Source organism: Triticum urartu, chromosome 3A (genome assembly GCF_056163025.1).
Source record: "Triticum urartu cultivar PI428250 chromosome 3A, HENAU_Tu73, whole genome shotgun sequence".
Taxonomy (NCBI): Eukaryota; Viridiplantae; Streptophyta; class Magnoliopsida; order Poales; family Poaceae; genus Triticum; species Triticum urartu.
This window is the reverse complement of record NC_141875.1, coordinates 21,350,874-21,369,232: the sequence shown is the minus strand read 5'-3', so window position 1 is coordinate 21,369,232 and position 18,359 is coordinate 21,350,874. Positions and strand designations below refer to the sequence as shown.

The 18,359-nt window shown below is 47.6% G+C and overlaps 1 protein-coding gene across 4 annotated transcripts; it reads left to right on the top strand.

Annotated features, from left to right (window-relative positions):
• Positions 1-9,661: 9,661 nt before the first annotated feature.
• On the top strand, positions 9,662-17,861 carry LOC147977988 (metal tolerance protein 7). 4 transcript variants are annotated; one of them, XM_087546069.1, is made up of 5 exons: positions 9,662-9,752; positions 16,242-16,360; positions 16,484-16,729; positions 16,811-17,122; positions 17,208-17,861. In XM_087546069.1, exons 2-5 carry the CDS (start codon positions 16,307-16,309, stop codon positions 17,550-17,552), a joined length of 957 nt encoding a protein of 318 aa, XP_087402195.1. In that variant the 5' UTR covers positions 9,662-9,752; positions 16,242-16,306; the 3' UTR covers positions 17,553-17,861. The 4 variants fall into 4 exon arrangements, with proteins under 4 accessions (XP_087402195.1, XP_087402194.1, XP_087402193.1 ...); XM_087546068.1 differs by lacking the exon at positions 9,662-9,752 and adding an exon at positions 9,779-10,178; XM_087546067.1 differs by lacking the exon at positions 9,662-9,752 and adding an exon at positions 12,264-12,697.
• The last annotated feature ends 498 nt before the right edge of the window (positions 17,862-18,359 follow it).

Sequence of the window (18,359 nt, the reverse complement as noted above, 5' to 3'; positions counted from 1 at the left end):
GCACATGGTGGCGGGGTGGGCCGCGCGCGTCGGTCGGTTGGGTGCGGCGCGGTGCGCGCCCACGCCAGCAGAGGGACGTCGTCAGGCCACGCCCGGGCCGTGACGCCGACGGACCACGGCCGGATGTGGTGCGAACGGGATCCCCAGTTGCGGCCGCCACCGCGTCTCATTTATTATATCTTTTCAGCGCAGCAACCTCCCAACCGACTGAGTCGGGAATTATTGCGGTGCACGCAACGCATCGCCCACCGGCCAGCCACCGGCTCGTAGTACCAGTACCACCTGCTTCATCATTTCGGCGTGTCCGGTGGTCCTCCTCCACGGCGTACTAGCGGCGCATGTGGCGCCTGGCCTGGGCTGGCCGGACGGATGTACTCGTCCGGACTGGCGACGGAGCAGGCGAGATACACGCCCGACGGGTCCCCGTCGGTCGCGGACACGGAGAATGACGTTTTCGGTGCGGGGCTTGCGTTTCTCGCGTTTGCGGATTTTGGATTTTGGGGCGTGGGCGTCAGCCGTGACTGTGTGAGCGTTGTCACGCCACCGTAAGGCCCGCGAGTGGCCTTCAGAGAAGGCGAACGATTTCCTCCGGGCGACCGGCCGCGTCTTGCGTCGGTCGCGTGATCTAATGCAATCCAGCATCCTGCTTCCACTAACGTTGCGCCTTCTTATTATCTTCTTTTCCCCTCTCTCACTCATGGCATCTACAGCCGCGGACAGCAAATCCAACCCCTCAAATGCCCGCGGGTACGCTCGTCCATGGACAGTGACCGGCCAGGCCATAAATTTGCTCATCTACATTCAGATACTTCATACTAAAAACCTCAAATCGACACAAAGCATGCAAAACGATGAAATCCACACATTACGTAGATCAAATAACTTATACTACCCTAATCCTCGTCGGAGATGTCCACTATCTTCGTGCCACGCTCCGGGTACATGGATGGTAGTCGCAACTCCGACTCCTCCGTGTCGGCCTACGCATCGATCTCCGCTTTGACCTCGTCGAAGAGCGCGTCGGTCGCTGCTTTGTTCCTGCTGGATGAACTAATGGTTGGCCTCCACATAGGCCTCATCCTGGATGGACTCAGGATGGCATGTTGCTCCGCCATCTCGGCCACTTAGGCGACCGCAAACTCCACCCTCAAGTCCTTCATGTTGAAGCCCGAAACCGGTGCCAGCTCCTACTCCGGCTGCTCTGCCTCGTCCTCTTTCAGATCTTCCACCTCCATCCATAGTTTAAAAAACTGAACCTGAAATCGAACCGGAAAGGTTGTTGGTTCAGGTTTTTACTGGTCGGACCGCCGGTTCACCGGTTCGATTGTCGGTTTTTAAGCAAGAAAAAAAATATATGTTGAATAGTATATGTGCTGATATAGTGTGAAACAATGTTCAAATCAAACAATGTTCACCCGGATCTCTGATCTGGAACCGGCGCTCCGATGTGAGCATAGCATATGTAGTTGTCTTTTGCCGAACCATGGCGAAGCCGGAGGGCATGGAAGAGCAGCGAAGCGAGAGAGAGAGGTGGATGGGCTCGGGCTGGCGGCATGGAGAGGAAGGAGGTGGATATTGCTATGGTTCGGGGACACCGGCCGGCTTAAATATCCGAATTTAGTCTCGGGCGGCGAGCCGGAGCAGTGCCACGCGGCATTCACACCCCCATCGGAGGAGACGTCCGTCAGACAGTCGGGTTTCCGGGCGATTCTGCGTGGGACCGCATCGTCAGTCCTACATGGCGGACGCGCCTGGGAATCCCCATATTCACCCTATATTTGGGTTGGATATAAGGGGTGCCGACCAGCCTGTGCGTTTGAGGCCCATTAGAGGAGCAGGTCTGGGTCACATTTTCGTGGTCGGTCAGTTATGTTTGAGGCGGGTTTAGGGCACCCGGTCGTAGATGCTCTCATAGCTTCTTGTTTTCTTCGACTTTTTTCTTTGTCCACCATCTCAAACCGCAACGAGATCTTAGATCCCAATGGCCATGTTCCCTTGTCTGCTGCCGTGTTGAGCCCGCAACCAACCGCTTCCTCCGCTAGCCTCCCACCCGTGTGAGGTGGTGAGAGCCTTCTCTCTCCGCAGAACATGCTGATCTGCCCATCCCTCTTTTCCCCACAAGTTGTGATGTCGATGCTGCGAGCCTCCGTTGTCCGCCTTGTGACCGCGGGACCGACGTGAGAGCACGAACTGCAGTCCTACAATCGGCTCAATGAAGTTGGAGCCGGCGACATTAGTTGGAACCCGGTGTGGGAATACTGAAACCAGCCATTAGAAGTGTTGGAGGCGGGATGCTCCATGGCACGCACGACAAGCTACAACCGGCGTCGACAGCGATGAAGATTTGCCGCGACCGTCGTGGCATTTTTGTTACGACCGATGAGAAAATTTGCTACAATCATTCATCGCGAAATTGCAACCCGTGACGGTGGCGATGATAATTCGCTGCAACCATCGTTGGCTTTTGCTACGGCGCGAGAATTTACTACAATCATTTTATGAGGAAGTTGCGACCCTTGACGACGGTAACAACAATTTGTTGTAATCGTCGTCGTCTTTTCCTACAACCGGCGACGGATTTCGCTACAACCATTTCACGGCGATGACTGGTGGCAGTCGTTCACGGAAATTTGGGAAAGGCTGCAACAACGGGGCAGGCTTGGACGACAACAGCGTCGATGATCAACAGGACTGGCGTGATGCTACGACGGCCTGGTGCACAAAGCACGGATGACATCCACTATGATGCAATCGATGGTGGCAAGCGAGAGGGGTCGCTACGAGCTGGTGCTGACGGGGCTGACGACGCCGACAAACACGACCGCTGCGTCTCACGAAGGAGCATTGATGGAGGCGACGTGCTGCACATGGTGACTCCTCTCCCTGTGCTCATTGCTGTGAATTGGGGCAGAAGGAAAGGATGCGGAGTTGGGAAGTTGAGTAGAAAGAGAGGGGCAGATCCGACGACGCGCACAACGACCCAAAGTTGGGACGGTCGACCGAGGCGTGTTACCGCCCTTTAGAGAAGACCCGTGTATTGTTGCACTTCTTCCAGTGAATTGTGAGTTGTTCAACAAAAAAAGGTACAATTATGGCTCGATTTATTAGTCTCGTGCACATACATACACACATATTAACTCTTATGAATGTACACACGTGCTTCCAACTTCTATCACTTTTAAGAGACTGAGCCGACAAAATCATAAGGTTGATAAAATCGTTATAAATGTCTCATAGTACACGACCACGCCATACAGCTTAAGGAATAGTGCCAATGAGCCCAAAATAAATCTCCGAAATATGTGAGCACCTATGTCATGTTTAGGACTTGAACTTGGGTGAGCTGGTTCCACCAAGGGAACCTAAAAATTTAAGCTATGCTTAGTTTGATAGCGGGCGTTGCAGTATGACGCCTAGAACGAGCAACATGCTCGTGTTGCACACGCGCTTGTGCGACATGGGTCTGGCCCAACAAGCTCATGCAGAGCTAGGGAGTGAAGCGCATGCTATTTATTTCTCGTTTTTCCCATTTTGGGAAGTTCAATTTTAATTTCAAATATCATGAAATAAAGGCTGCGAATGTAAAAGGTTCACAAATTTGAAAAAATGTTCAAGAATTTTCAAAAAATAGTCATAAGTTTTAGAATCATTTGTGAATTCAAAAACTATTTAAAATTTCAAAATTGTCTGCGAATCATTCACTATGGCTTACGTCGAGCAAATTCGTCTGGGCTGCTTCGTCTCATTTATAGCGACACAGAGGGTTCCCCTTGCGTAAGGATGGTCAAAATGGACCAGCCCATAACCACGCAGCTACCTGTACACCAATTATTGTTATTTTATTTTATTTCTGTTTACATTTCTTCAAAATATTATAACACATATCACGTTAACCATGAATTTTAATTTCTTTTAACGCAATGTACAACCTGTTTATTGTAAAAAAAATTAAAAAAATTGATTGCATTCGAAAAAATGTTCATGACAAGGAAAAAAATGTTTTGTACTATTCAAAATAAATGTGTGTTAGATTCTATAAAATGTTCATGACTTTGAATAATATGTCTATGAGATTCTTAAAAGGTGATGATACAATGTAAATAAAAATGTCTGCATAGTTATATTAAATATTTTTTTCATTCAAAAAATGTTTCAACGAGTATTTGGAAAATGTTTAACACATATAATAAAAATGTTAATCATGTATTGGAAAAATGTTAAACATGTATGTTTCATTTATATATACAAAAATGTGAATTTTGTTTGAAAATAACAGACATCAAAACATAATTTTAAAAAAATATTTATGTATTTCAGAAATATGAAATGTGTACAAAAAATGTCTTTTATGTATACAAAATATGTGCAGTATGTATTAAAAAATTAGAAATGTATTGAAAAAATAACTTTTTGAAGGAAATCGGTGAAATTAGAACATACTAGAAACAAGGTCAATAAGCAAATTGAATAAAAATTAAAAAGACATATAAAACGAAAGGATAACCCAGAGAAAATATATGCAACCAAAGAAAACGAACAAAAAGAAAACACACAGAGAAAGTCTCGCGCATAAGCAGCTACAGTACTTGGCCGGCCTACTACCTTGAGACGAAAGGCAAGTCGAAGCTATGTATCGCACCAGGCAAGACATAGCTCCCGCGCATTATCGCATCCGTTATGAGATACACAACCGGGACGGGAACACTTAATTCTGACCACAGAGCTTAGGGAATTCTACATACGGCGCACGCATGACAATCCTTCAACACAGACACAATTTTCCTTTTTTCTCTTATCAAATTTAAAAACTATATTTGTTCGAATACCTTTTAAAAACACTAATTATAAAAAATATTAGTATTTTATTAAGTGATTGTTCATGTCTATAAAAATATTTGCATTTAAAAAAGTGTTTGTGTATATCAAAAGTGTTTCTATATTATAAAAAGATGTTCATGAGTCTAGATATAATTTTTTTATAGATTTAAAACAAATATTTATCTCTTATCTAAAACTTATTAAATGTACAAATATGTTTACACTATTTTTAAAGAAACATCATGTATTTTACAGAAGTTCTTCATACATGTTACGATATATGTTGATGTACAATTTTACAAATGTTCCTACAAACTTAAATAAAAGCTTTCATGTTTTTTTCCTTAAAAGTAAAAAAAATAAAGCGAGAGCACGGGAAAGTACAAGGAACACAAGAAATGTCAAGAAAAAAAGAAACATAAAATGAGAAGAGGGGAAAAGGTAAATAAAGAGAAAGAACACAAGAAATGTGTCATCCCTTATTATGCCTGGCCCACCAACAGATGCTCTCCGTATTAAGTGTATATCCTTGAGGGTATAGAAAAACCTCAAAGACGGGGGCGAGGACATGATCTTCTCTTTGGAAGATTGAGTTGGATTCCATCCTCATCCAGACTGTCAAAGTTTAATGTGGACGGTGTTGTTGCGGGGAATGGGGAGGTGGTGCAGTCGGGGCCTTCTGCCGATATCATAATGAGTTAAACCCCGACGCACTACTGATCCTACAACTTTGGGCCTCTATCTTGTCATGATGCCCTAGCTGTACCTGAGGATTTATCGTTGTGTTGCTTGCACATAGCCTAAGACCGCAAGTCAATTTTGAATGATATTCAAGAAGCGGTTGGTGGTTGTCATGATAATATCATTGATTGGATCATTAGACACTTGACTGTATATTGACGGTTGATTCATGAAGGAAGGAGATCCAACTATGAGGCTCACAATCTTGTTAAGTTCGCTTAATTTCTAGCTTAGGGTCGATAGGTACGGCTTGGGAGCCTTACGATCCCATCCGCATTTATGTAAACATTGTGCTTGATCGATAAAGCGTATTAGTTTGTCCTAAAAAACTCTATATATTTGTTTCAAAAGAAAATACAAAAGAAAAAAGAAAAAAGCAACAATAAAAAAGGGGGAAAGGAAACCAAAAAACAAAAGCACAACAAAAAGAGAAGGCGAAAAGGAAACCAAAACACAAAAGAGTAGCCAAAATTCATCCAAAGAAATTATCTGATCATGACCAACAAATTGGTCTATGTTTGGTTGGTTGTCAATTTTTTGCACGCCAATGACTCAATAAAGGTTCTAGGTCTATTTCCTGGTAACATTGGCCAACTCATAGGCAAGCAAAATAGCTAACCAAATATTTAGTGTGACAAGTTTGGGCGAAAACCAAACTTACTCTAAATAATGCAAAGGAATCCAGTAATTGAGTGTTCCAGGTATTTTTTGCATGCCAATGACTCAATGAAAGTTCCAGTTATTTTTCTTGCTTTTTTTTAGATAGCTCACCACTCATGTCAAGTGGTAGGTATTTTTCTTGAGTCATTGAGTGTGAACAAGAAAGAAGAAGGTATTTTTCTTGCTAATCTTGGCCAACTCATGGGCAAGCAAAATAGCTAACCAAATATTAAGTGTGGCAAGTTTGGGCAAAAACCAAACTTACTCTAATAATGCAATGGAATCTAGTAATTCATTTGTCCGAACTAAAAGACCCTCATCTTGTTCTACCTTCTTTTAGAGGATGTTTTGAAGCTACTTTTTTTCAGGGAGTTTCGGAGCTCCTAGCTCTTCTAGAACGGTTGTTGTTAACTATGATGACCCAGTTGCGCCCCGTGTGTGATGGTGAGGCCTTACAACAGACTCCCATTTGGCAGTGAAGGTGCACGACTAGCTGTGACACTAGCACAATCCAAGTTTTTTTTTGCGGACGCGGTACAATCCAAGTTGAAGATCAATGTACATAAGCCTTGCCGTTGCTCAACTGGTCATTTCTCGAGTCTTTCTATCTGAGGGAGATTCTCTAGTTCTGGACGTCCATAGAAAGATTATTGCTAATTGCCCAAAGTGAGAAGCAAAAATGTTCTGATTCTTTTTTTGTTTTTTTGCGGGGTCTCTAGTCTATTTAGATTAATAAACCAACGTTAACACAAGCAGCAAAATGCATATTACGTAATGTACATGCACACATGTCAGTAAATACGATCACGACAGTGAATGACCGATCACAACCTCACATCACCACATCATAATCACCTTCCTACGTGTTCTCCAACAATGTCGCGCTTGTTTCCTAGCGCGTTTATTAATTTGATCCGCATTACTATCTACGCAGTGACGTCCTATGCAGCAAACATTTTGCGATTGGCGCACTCGAGGAATATGTTGAGGCATAGTTAACAAATGTGTGGCGCACGCCAGTGCCTTGTTGTAGTTGGCTCCTAATCAACTCAGATCGTCCGGGCATATACTAATCCTCCTGCGAAACTTAGTGTGTGGTGGGCACACGAGGGATCGACAAAACTGATGGGGAAGTGGGGTTCGGTGCCAAAACTAATCCGTCGCCACCCGAGCATTATCTGCCTACAAATTAACGGATTTGCCGATGCCAAATTAGATACTGAGTAGTACAAGAGGCACAGTAGCTGGAGTGCTAGCTTTTTATGTTTAATTAGCAACACAGCACCCACTCCACGACTACTGCGTTGGCTTTGCTTTATAGCTTAGTTTATGCCTTTATGGGACATATAATTAAGCAAGCACCAAGGACGGGTGCAAACAGTGTTGTTTCTTTGAAATGCAGGTGCAATAGTTTATCTGCAGGAGATGATATGTGGTACAACTTTTGGCCTGCAGGTATGATAGAATTAGTGCAGTTTACCGTGATTGTCACTACGCTTTGGAAAATGTTGGGTTGGGAGGGAGGGCCTTGGCCTTCCCTTGTCCTCACTTCTTAGTGAGCACCAGAGACAAAGAGAGTGGATTTTCAGAGCCCGGATGCATCAAAAGATCTTATCCAATAGTTTATAAAAATTACGTTTAGAGTTTTTAAAATTTCCCAAAATAATTTTACATAACTATATGGATGTGTATTACACATGCCAGTTACTACAATTGCGAGAGTGAATTATCCTGAGGAGGAAGAAGGCAAAAGGAAGATGAAGGCGCAAAATTCCGCCCTAGGTGCCTCACTCCTTTTATGAGCGAGGGAAATGCTGAGTGGGGTGGGGTAAATCCACCACTTCCCCACGTTTGTGCGTTCATAGCGGGCAAGGATTATTTTTTTGAGAGGGGGGCGGGGGGCTTGCTTATCTACTGAGCGTTTTAATACACACGGTCCCTCTTGGTAGGATGTGACCCTGGCGGGTCCCACACCCATGTTCAGACATCATGAACTGCCAGGTCATGGACGCCATATGGCCGGGGTAGCGGGGGAGGAGGAACCCAGGGATAAGACTGGTCTGTGTTCTCAAAATCATATCGGATAACTGTCACACCAAGGGTGCGAGAAAACTTCGCGCCCACGGGCCCGCAACATGGGAATATATCCGACAATAAGCTCGGACCAAATTATCACAACATTTATTGGAACCGAGGTGGCTTCAAGCACCTCGGAGGTAGCTCAACGCTAGACCACGGATAAGGAAGAAGATACTTTCGATGAACCCGTTTCAAGGTCCGCGTTTAAAGCTGAAGAGCAGTTTGGATGAACCGAGCTACGACCGGACTTGAAGACCGGTTCAAGAGCTACTCACGGTGTCCCGACTAGTGGGCCTCTCACCATGCCGACTCCTAGCTCGGCGGTCTGGGCCAAGGGCCCCATGACGGTTTCGTCCTTAACCACTTCGGGCAGTCCATGACAATTACAAAAAAGATCCAGAAGGCTTGACATGTACTCCAAGGCGTTGTATTCATGGAGAACCCTGTCTCCTCAAATGTAGTCGACTAGGATCTTATAACCCTAGGACCCCCCTCGGTATTTATATAAACCGAGGGGCCGGGCTCATGGAAACACATTACAATCTCATGGTATATCATATGTATGCACCCCAATAATGCAATAACACAAGCAGAATCGCAACGTAGTGTATTATCTCCTCGGAGAGCCCGAACCTGGAAAAAACTTTGTGTCCTCGGTACCATCACTCCTATACGCCTAGCCCTACCCCGGGATTTGTCGGATTTAGCTTCGTTAGTAACATAAATTACATCCAGGTCCACAGACCTCCTATTGACGACTATAAGCACTGCAACAGTGAGTCCAAAGCGTGCCGCCGTCACCGCCTCTTCGTCACCGGAGACAAAAGCATTGTTGCAGCAGGCAGCCGGTCGGGAAGTCGCCGTGCTAAGTTTTCTTTAATTTCTACTTTGGGGCATGAGATTTCTTAGCAATTTTTTTGAGAGAGATTTTGGCATCAGCTCAAACCTCTTTGAAGGTATCCATTGCTTTTAATGCTATGCAGCCAAAGAATAAATAAAGCCCCTTATCGATTCGAATGGACATGACATTACAACACTGATTTTTTAAAACGTCTTTTATCATCACATTCTTAGATGTTAAGAAAACATTTTGCGCGGCGCGGCGGGGCGGCATGCATGCACGCAGGCGAGCAGCCCAAAACAAAAGCGACAAGCGCCACTCCTATCCCCGCGCATGCACGCATGCACGTACGCAAAGTGACAAGTGCCAAAGCTTTGTGTCAAAACAAAGTGACAAGTTCCAACCCCAACCCAACCGCGCGCCGGCGTCGTCATCTCCCACTGGGACACCGGGGTTCCGTGCACCGGCCCAACGGCGCGCCATCCGATCACGGTCACTCATCCACGGAGGGAGATAGATCACAGACGACAGGTGCAAGAGCCGAACCAACACGCCCGTCCGTCCGTCAGGCTCACGCCGGTCACACTCGGGTCATCACGAGGAGTCTTTACAAGCAAGTCGCAACCGCTCCACACTTTCTCCTCCTCTGCCTCTCTCTCCCCGTCCCTGCCCTGGCTCCTTGTGCCCTCTCTGGGCTCTCATAAGTCATAGTAACCAACACGATCGAAATCCCTCCACCACCACCGTCCTGCGAGTCGTGCGCGGTTGCATTGCACGCGGTCTCATGCATTGCGCTGCACACCCCTAGGCATTGCGCTGCACACCCCTAGCAAGAACCAGGATCAAACGATCGATCCCTCCCTCGACGCCGGTCGATCTCGTCCGGTGTGCTTTGGCCCGGCGCCTGGCAGGCAGGCAGGCATGGGGAAGGAGCAGGCGGCGCCGTGGCGGCTCAACGTCAGCGACCTCCAGTTCCAGATGCCGGAGCGGGCCAAGGAGCCGCCGCCCTTCGCCAGCCGCGTCTTCATGCGTGGCCACGGTATGATTCATGCTTCCTCCTTCCATTGCAGCGTTTGCTCCTCTGTTGCGTTACCATTCCGCGCAAGCATGATTCATGTACGCGTGCTGCTTCCGCCGTCGCTCACAAAAATACAGATTGATTTGGTGTGCGCTGCTGCCTGCCGTTCCGTTGCCATTTCCTCCTGGTTTGGTTGCACGCCGGCCGGCCGCCGTATCCCGTCTCATTCTTCACGTTAATCCACTCGCTTCTTTTCGGAACAAAGTGAGAAGACTTGTGGTGCCATCTCGTACTAACTTGCTAGTGCTGCCTGACGATGCTGCCGCTGCCGCCATTTCGTCCGACCAACCGCGCACCGAGCGACGACGCTCGGTCGCTCAGTGGCGTCCACGCTCGCTGCCACCGCCGGCCGGACGGACGCTCTGCTCGTCCTTGGGTTCCGGCCGCTTCCAAACTGCCAGTCAATCATTGTCACGTAGGTAGACCCAACTGAGAGCTGCACACGAAGTTTCCTGGCCTCATTTTCTACCCCTCTTCTGAAAAGAATGATGAAACGGCCCTCCAAAAGCAATTGTAGAATAATTTCCTTGTTCTCGTCAAGCCGCTTCAACTGATGAATTCAGGTAGTATTGTCGTGTGGTACGAGAGTGAGCCACATTATTTTGTTTTTATAAATGATGATGACATGAACTAGGGGAATATCTTGTGGCCCGTGGAATGAATTCTTTTCCCCTGCTTAATTAATTGCTTGATGATCACAAGGAGGATACTCCTACTAGTATATTTGTGTGTGCTAGATCCTAAAAAAAAGTATATTTGTGTGTGCTCATTCAGAAGAAATCCCGAACGCGTGACCCGATGGAAAGCAACCCATCGAGCGGCCGTCCGACCCGTCATCCCGTCTACGTGTGGCGCATGCACCGTCACTTGCTCACAACTGGACGCCATGCATGCCCGAGCCTGGTCTAAACAATTAAACTGTATATTTTCCTTGTTCTCGTGATGATGAAGCCTCCTCGCATTGTCGTGTTGTACCCTAGAATAGTTTTCTGCTAACTGTATATTTTCCGTGCTTAATTGCGTGATGGAAAGCAACATATCGAGCACGCCGTCAGACCTGTCATTGCGTCCACGTGTGGCGCGCATGCAGAGTCGCTTGCTCACATGGACACCATGCACCTCCAACCCTGGCGTTTCCAGTTCTCATGCCCGTGGCGTTGGTGATTTCACTAGTGGGCTTCTGAGTTGGGCTTCTACAATAAGCTTATTCTGAAGAACCAAAATAATCACTAAAAAAACTGGCCCTTAGTGCATCTTGAACGTTACACGTCAAACCACTCCACAGACTGTTATGCATGTCTGAATTCCCACAAACCGGGAGAACCCTGGCGTCGTGCCGTCACGGCACAAGCCGTGCGCGCTCGCGCTCGCCGTAGCTGCCAACTTGGCATCGATCAAAGTTACCACTCACTAGATAGATTGCTTTGCTTACAATGCCTTTCGGGCACTGGCCACGCCGGTCGCCGTAGTTGGCAACTTGGCAACGTCGACCCCGATCGATCGATCGAACCACGCGCGCCCGTGCACGGAGGTGTCCTTTTGCACCACATGGATCGCTATGCTTGGCTTACCATACCAAAAAAGGCCACACAGCCGCGTCGCCGTGCCCGGTCCGCCGCGTGCATCTCCCCGTCGGACTTGGGCAGGAAAGCGGCAAGAGTCGTGGACCATGGTGTACCCACCCCGTTGCATGTACCCGGCAACCACGGGTCTGCCTGTCTTGGCGCCATCGCCTCGCCGAGCCGTCACGGCAGCCAGCAGTAGCCAGAGGGGAAAAGAGAGCCAAGTGGTTAAGACCCCTCGGCGCAGTCGGCAACTTGGCATCGTCGACCAAGAGAGCGGCGGTACGTGTCGCCGTCCACCACGTAACGTAGTGCAGAGCTGCCGAAAGCCTCTTTAACCCGGGACCGATTCCATAGATTTGCTCTGCTTACCCGAAAGCCAGTGTGGACGCGTCGTCAGGTCTGGCTAGCGCGTCGCCGGAGTAGGCTTCCTTTCCGTTTCTGCGCGGCGTTGGGCTGGAAAGTAGCACTGTTACTACGTACTGCGAGCACGATTCGACACGACCCCTTCCCCGACTGCCCGACGCGGAGTTGGAAAGCGACCGAGGTGGTCGGCTTGGATCCACGGCTGGGCCCTTAAGTAAGTGCGGGACGTTGCGTACGGCCAGCAGCTCCACAAGACCACGCGGGCAAGCAGGCAGCAAGCAAACGGGCACCAAAGGTTTCAGTCCCCGTGATCTCTTCACTCCACGAACCTGTCTGCCTCCAACGATCGAGCTGCACCGGAGACGTACGGCCGGCTTGACGGCGGGCGGAGCTAGCAGGGCATGGCGACGGCGGGCGGGCGCGAGGAGGGGGGCCCGGCGGCGGCGGAGTCGTGGAGGCTGCGCATGGGCAGCAGCGACGCCCTGCGCGCCCCGGAGCGGCGGCCACCTTTCTTCTCCAGGCTCATCGGCTCCGCCTGCCCTTCCCTACACGGTGCGCGCAGCTTCTCTCTCGTTCGTTTCCCTCTTCTTCTTCTTCTTCTTCTTCTTCTTCTTGCTATAGCGACTTTGCTTCATCTCCTTTTGTGTCCTGTGAGTACATGTTTTCGGTGCCACTGTCTGTCGCTGGCACCTTTGCGCCACCATATATGCTCGATCGATGGAGCCGTCGCAAAGTTGGGGAGATATTCCATCACTCTCACCACCGGCGTCAAGATTCTATATACCAGCTAGCCCCCAAAATGCCCAAAAGTAACCGGTAGCTACTAGCTACGCTACACACAGGGTTAAACCAGCACATAACAGAGTGGTTAATAGCCAGGCAGAGTGGTTGTTGATATATACCTAGTCGTTAACTTGACTTGATCGACACCAGAACGTACGCACGCCGAAAGTCTCTTTAATTCCAACAAGTGCCGGAAGAAGATGGATTCGATGGATTTGCTTTTGCTTACGCGAAAGGTGTTGGTGGTATGGTCGTGTCGCCATGTTTAGCTAGCTAACCCAGCGCGTGACAGGAGTAGGAATGTAGGATGCCTCTTTCTGCTTTTGTTGTCACCGTCCACGGCCAGCCGGCAGCAGGTGCGAGCACGACACGACCAAGAAGCTAGTCGGCGCAGATCCACGGCTCGGCACTTAAGTAGGGGACGCTGTTACGTGCCACAAGTGGTAACAAGAGGCAGGAGAGATTTAGCCTCCACGAATCTGTCAGCGCGCCGGAGGAGGGGGGGCATGGCGACGGCGGTTGGACGCGAGGAGGGGGAGCCGGAGCCGGCGGCGGCGTCGTGGAGGCTGCGCATGGGCAGCAGCGACGCCATGCGCGTCCCGGAGCAGCCACCCTTCTTCGCCAGGCTCTTCGGCGCCGCCTGCCCGCCCCACGGTGCCGGTGCGTTTCCCGCTCCTCTCTCGCCTTGTTCTTCTTGGAAGCTCGCCAGCTGCGTGCCTACTCTGCTCCGTGAGTTTGCCGTCATGTGTGATTGACTACGATCGAGCACCTCCGCTGTGAATTTTGAGTTTGCTAACCACATGTACCATGTGGTATCGAGCACCTCCGCTGATATGATCGCCGATACCTTTGCACGCGATCGACTCGATATCATCCTTCATTTTGTACTGTTACCAATGCTTTTCCCACGCACGGGTCGGGAGATTCTACAACGGCCTCTTGGTTAGGGAGTAGCTCCCTAGGCAAACATGACCGTTCTGACTGGACGGCTGCTTACAGAGTTCAGCTATCACAGGCGAGATCACAGCACAACGAAGAAGAGACTGAACATCTCAGAGAGTTAGCGATGCAGATTTTAAGATTATTTACAAATTAGTGCTCCCTCCGATCCACGGTAAGTGTCGCAGCTTTAGTACAACTTTATAGGAGATCTTACATATTGGAAGCACATTTTATTCTTATTACTTTGATCGGGAAGTAGAACAAGAGAAGGTCCTTGTGTGTGCGTGTGTTTTTCTTTACAACTACGGTCGTTAGAGCATTGCTTAGGCAGCATTTCCAGATTAGTAGGAGATCTTACAGCTGTTGGAGCGCATCTTGTTCCCTTCTTTCCATACCCGGCCATGCATTGCCCATTGTCCATTTCAAGAACGAAAACGAAACTGGAGCGGCAAATGTAGGCAGGCAAGTTCGATGCAACATCCCAAAAGTAAAAATGTGCGGAAACCGTGATGGCACCAGCTTGTTTTCTAATGTTTCCACGACAGTCCTGATCTATCATCACATTATTAGGTGAGTAACATTGTTTAATTTGTCGGTTGGGTCTAACTCTGTTCCACTACTATGTGAGTGGTAGAGTCATCACCATTAGCAAGAAATTGTCAGTGCAAATGACTCGACACTAGAATAGCATATCCCTTTTTAAGATGATGATGGACCAATGTTAAGCAACCCATTGCATTATTAACTGGATATGAGGAAATAAGCAATGAAGGGAGAACGAAGAGTTGGTGGACCGGATGGAAGGGGAAAGCTAGAGGAAGAGTGTTGTCTCTAGAAAGGGAAATCTAGCTGCCTAGGACAATTTCGTCTTGGGATGGAAACTACGAGTACTCCTATTCTCTCATCTCGCCGAAGAATAAAAGCCAAATTATATGGATGAAAACATTGCGGAAACGGACAAAACTGAGCGCTGCTATATTTGTTCTCATATTTTTCTTTTCGAGAACTAGAAATGAATATAGAAACCCTCGAAACAGATACAAACTCATATAGTACCTGAAACAAAATTAGATACAAAATTGGATGTTCGTAGGAACTAAAAGTCCTCTTGAATAATTGAGAAAAACACAAGCAAACCAACAAACTAATTCAATTTATATGACTATACCGTTTTTCGATGATCCCCTAAACCAGCGATACTACGTGGAGGTGCATGCATTGTTTGGTGTGGCATGTTTGGTATAGTGAATCGTAGAAGGTGATTAACGTTCTGGTTGTTGGGCCACAACGTAGGTTTTATTGAGTGGTCTGGGCTACATGAGTCATGAAATAGCGGAAAGTTCCGTATTTATGGAAACAGAATCTTTTTTCACCAGAAAAAAATCCGTTCCGTTTCTGTTTTTGTTTCCGCGTAAAAAGTTCTGTTTCCATTCCGCTACCTTCATATTTCCTCTCCATTTTTGTGTTTCTCGAAAAATCGAGAAAATTTCCGCTCCTTTTTCATCCCTAAGCTAAATCACTTCAAGCCCTCTTATATGGGCCAGTTGCTTTGGAAGAACCTTTCATGATGTCTTTGTGTTGTCAAGAGATAGTTGATGCAGATATGGTCGCTACTGTACTTTGCCGATCACCGTTTTGATTGCCTCGGTTTTTTTTCCTCGCATAGGCATAGCTTTGGTCTTTTATGACTTTGCTCTTTGCCGATGTGTTTTTTCGCGTGTATTGGTGTTGGTTGTATGCATCCTAGTTTATGCAGAGACCTGGTGTGTCCTCATTGTGTTTATATCTCCTTGATGCTTCATTATGAGTCAATAAAATTCACTCTTTGTCAAAAAATATGGGCCAGTTTCTATACAACCCATTATCTTTTCTTTTTCTCGATAAAACATATATATTATTTATTAAATAAAGTTGACAATTTTGTCAAAAAATAATAACAAATGGAAACATTCATATATTTCTGAATTAATAATGGCCAAAAAAATGTTCTCATGTTTAAAAAATGTTCACATATTTATGAAAAATAATAATCATATTGTAAGAAACTACTCATTCATTTATGTGACTGCGATTTGGGTTCTATTATTTGCATAGCGCGTAGAATAGGATTTGCCGGGAAACTACCCCAACCTTCACTATTATCTGTAATGAAAATCACTTGACCCAGGATCCCTAAGCATGTTGGAGACTGCACATGTCTTATTGTCCCTATTGTCACTTGAACGTAGAGAATAACTAGTACGTAGCACTGAATTCAGTTGCACCGGTGGTGGTACTGAAAACCACCTTTAGCATTTGATCAAGCTTGAATCAAGGTTAATTTAGCCATTTCAATGTTCCTTGTGATATATAATAAAGTTACCCATTTCAGGGAAACAAAGGAAAATCGCAAAGTACTACGAGAAGCAGGAGAGTCTCCTCAAGGATTTCAGCGAGATGGAGAACATGAATGAGCTCGGTTTCTTGGATCAGAACAGTGCTCCTACCGAGGTACTACAAATCCAGAATCCATTGTTACATGCGTAACAGCTTTCTACTAACAAATGCTCCTAGCTACTACTCCTACTACTCAACTGATACTTGCTACACGTCCTCACTGTTGTCTTTAAATAGGAAGAGCTGCGGCAATTGGCCAAGGGCGAAAAGCTGGCGATCAACCTGTCCAACATCATCAACCTGGTGCTGTTCGTCGGGAAAGTCGTCGCTTCCGTCGAGACCCAGTCGATGGCAGTGATCGCGTCGACGCTGGACTCGCTGCTGGATCTCCTCTCAGGGTTCATCCTCTGGTTCACGGCGCACGCCATGAAGAAGCCCAACAAGTACAGCTACCCGATCGGCAAGAGGCGCATGCAGCCAGTGGTATATACATATGCGATTCTTCATGCACTCCGACCATGTGTTTGCATTGCGAATGTTGATGAGTTGCTGACATTGTCGCAGGGGATCGTGGTGTTCGCGTCGGTGATGGGGTGCCTGGGGTTCCAGGTGCTGATCGAGTCGGGGCGGGAGCTGGTGACGCAGGAGCACACCACGTTCGACACCTGGAAGGAGATGTGGATGGTGGGCAGCATGTCGTCCGTGGCCGTCGTCAAGTTCTTCCTCATGCTCTACTGCCGGACCTTCAAGAACGAGATCGTCCGGGCCTACGCGCAGGACCACTTCTTCGACGTCATCACCAACTCCGTCGGCCTCGTCAGCGCGCTGCTCGCCGTCAAGTACAAATGGTGGATGGACCCCGTCGGAGCCATACTGGTAAGCCTCCAAGATCTACTTCTACAATGGAAACCACAGAGGTTTGAAGTGTAATTTGAATGGCCATGGCGTTGCATGCATGCAGATCGCGCTGTACACGATCACGACGTGGGCGCGGACGGTGCTGGAGAACGTGGGCACGCTGATCGGGAGGTCGGCGCCGGCCGAGTACCTCACCAAGCTCACCTACCTCATCTGGAACCACCATGAGGAGATCCGGCACATCGACACGGTGAGGGCATACACCTTCGGGACGCACTACTTCGTGGAGGTGGACGTGGTGCTCCCGGGCGACATGCCGCTCAGCCAGGCGCACGACATCGGGGAGGCGCTGCAGGAGAAGCTGGAGCAGCTGCCCGAGGTGGAGCGTGCCTTCGTGCACGTCGACTTCGAGTTCACCCACCGCCCAGAGCACAAGGCCGACGTCTGATCTCTCTCATCATGCTCTTCTCCTGAAATATGCATGGTATTGAGAATGTATGTGTGTGCATGCCCTGTTTTTTGCCATGCCTTTCACTTGAATCTCCTGGTAGGCAGTTGTATAACGGCTGTGACCTTAAAGGTCATGTCGCGTCTTAAATTATCACTCCCAAGCCGAGGTATAGGTATTGCCCAAAGTGTACTCTTTGGTTATCGCTTCATAGGGTTTCGAACATAATCGTCGGTATCTCTCCTTGCATGCTTTCTCTTCTCTCGAGTCAATAGAAAGACAACGTGTGATCTCTCTTTGAATTCTCAAGATTGTTTGTCTCGTGGTACTTAGAGCATCTACAGCCGGATATGTTAAATATGACCCTTCAAACACCCGCGGGTAGATAATGCACTCCTCAACAATGACGCCTAGACTGAAACGTCAATCAGTTTGGAAAGAGGGATGTTTCAGGTTTGATTCTCGACTTGACGGCTTGGGTGTAAGATTCAAGAGGTCACGAGTTGAATTCTCTAATTGTACATTAATGTTCACAAAGAGACAAAGCTATATATGATTCACCTTTGCTAGTGCTATACACATCTCTTCGAAGAACACGTGAGTTAAAGTATCTCGAGTCTCTCAATGAAGAATATGAAAATGGAGATGGTTCCTTTTGGTCCATACAGTTTTAGACTAGTTACAATGGGAGTAACTTAACTAGTAACATCACACATTTCAATACAAGATTGCTTATGTGGCAGCTAATTAATGAGAAGAGATGGGTTTGTGATAACTTAGGTAGTTACTGTAACATCACACATTTCA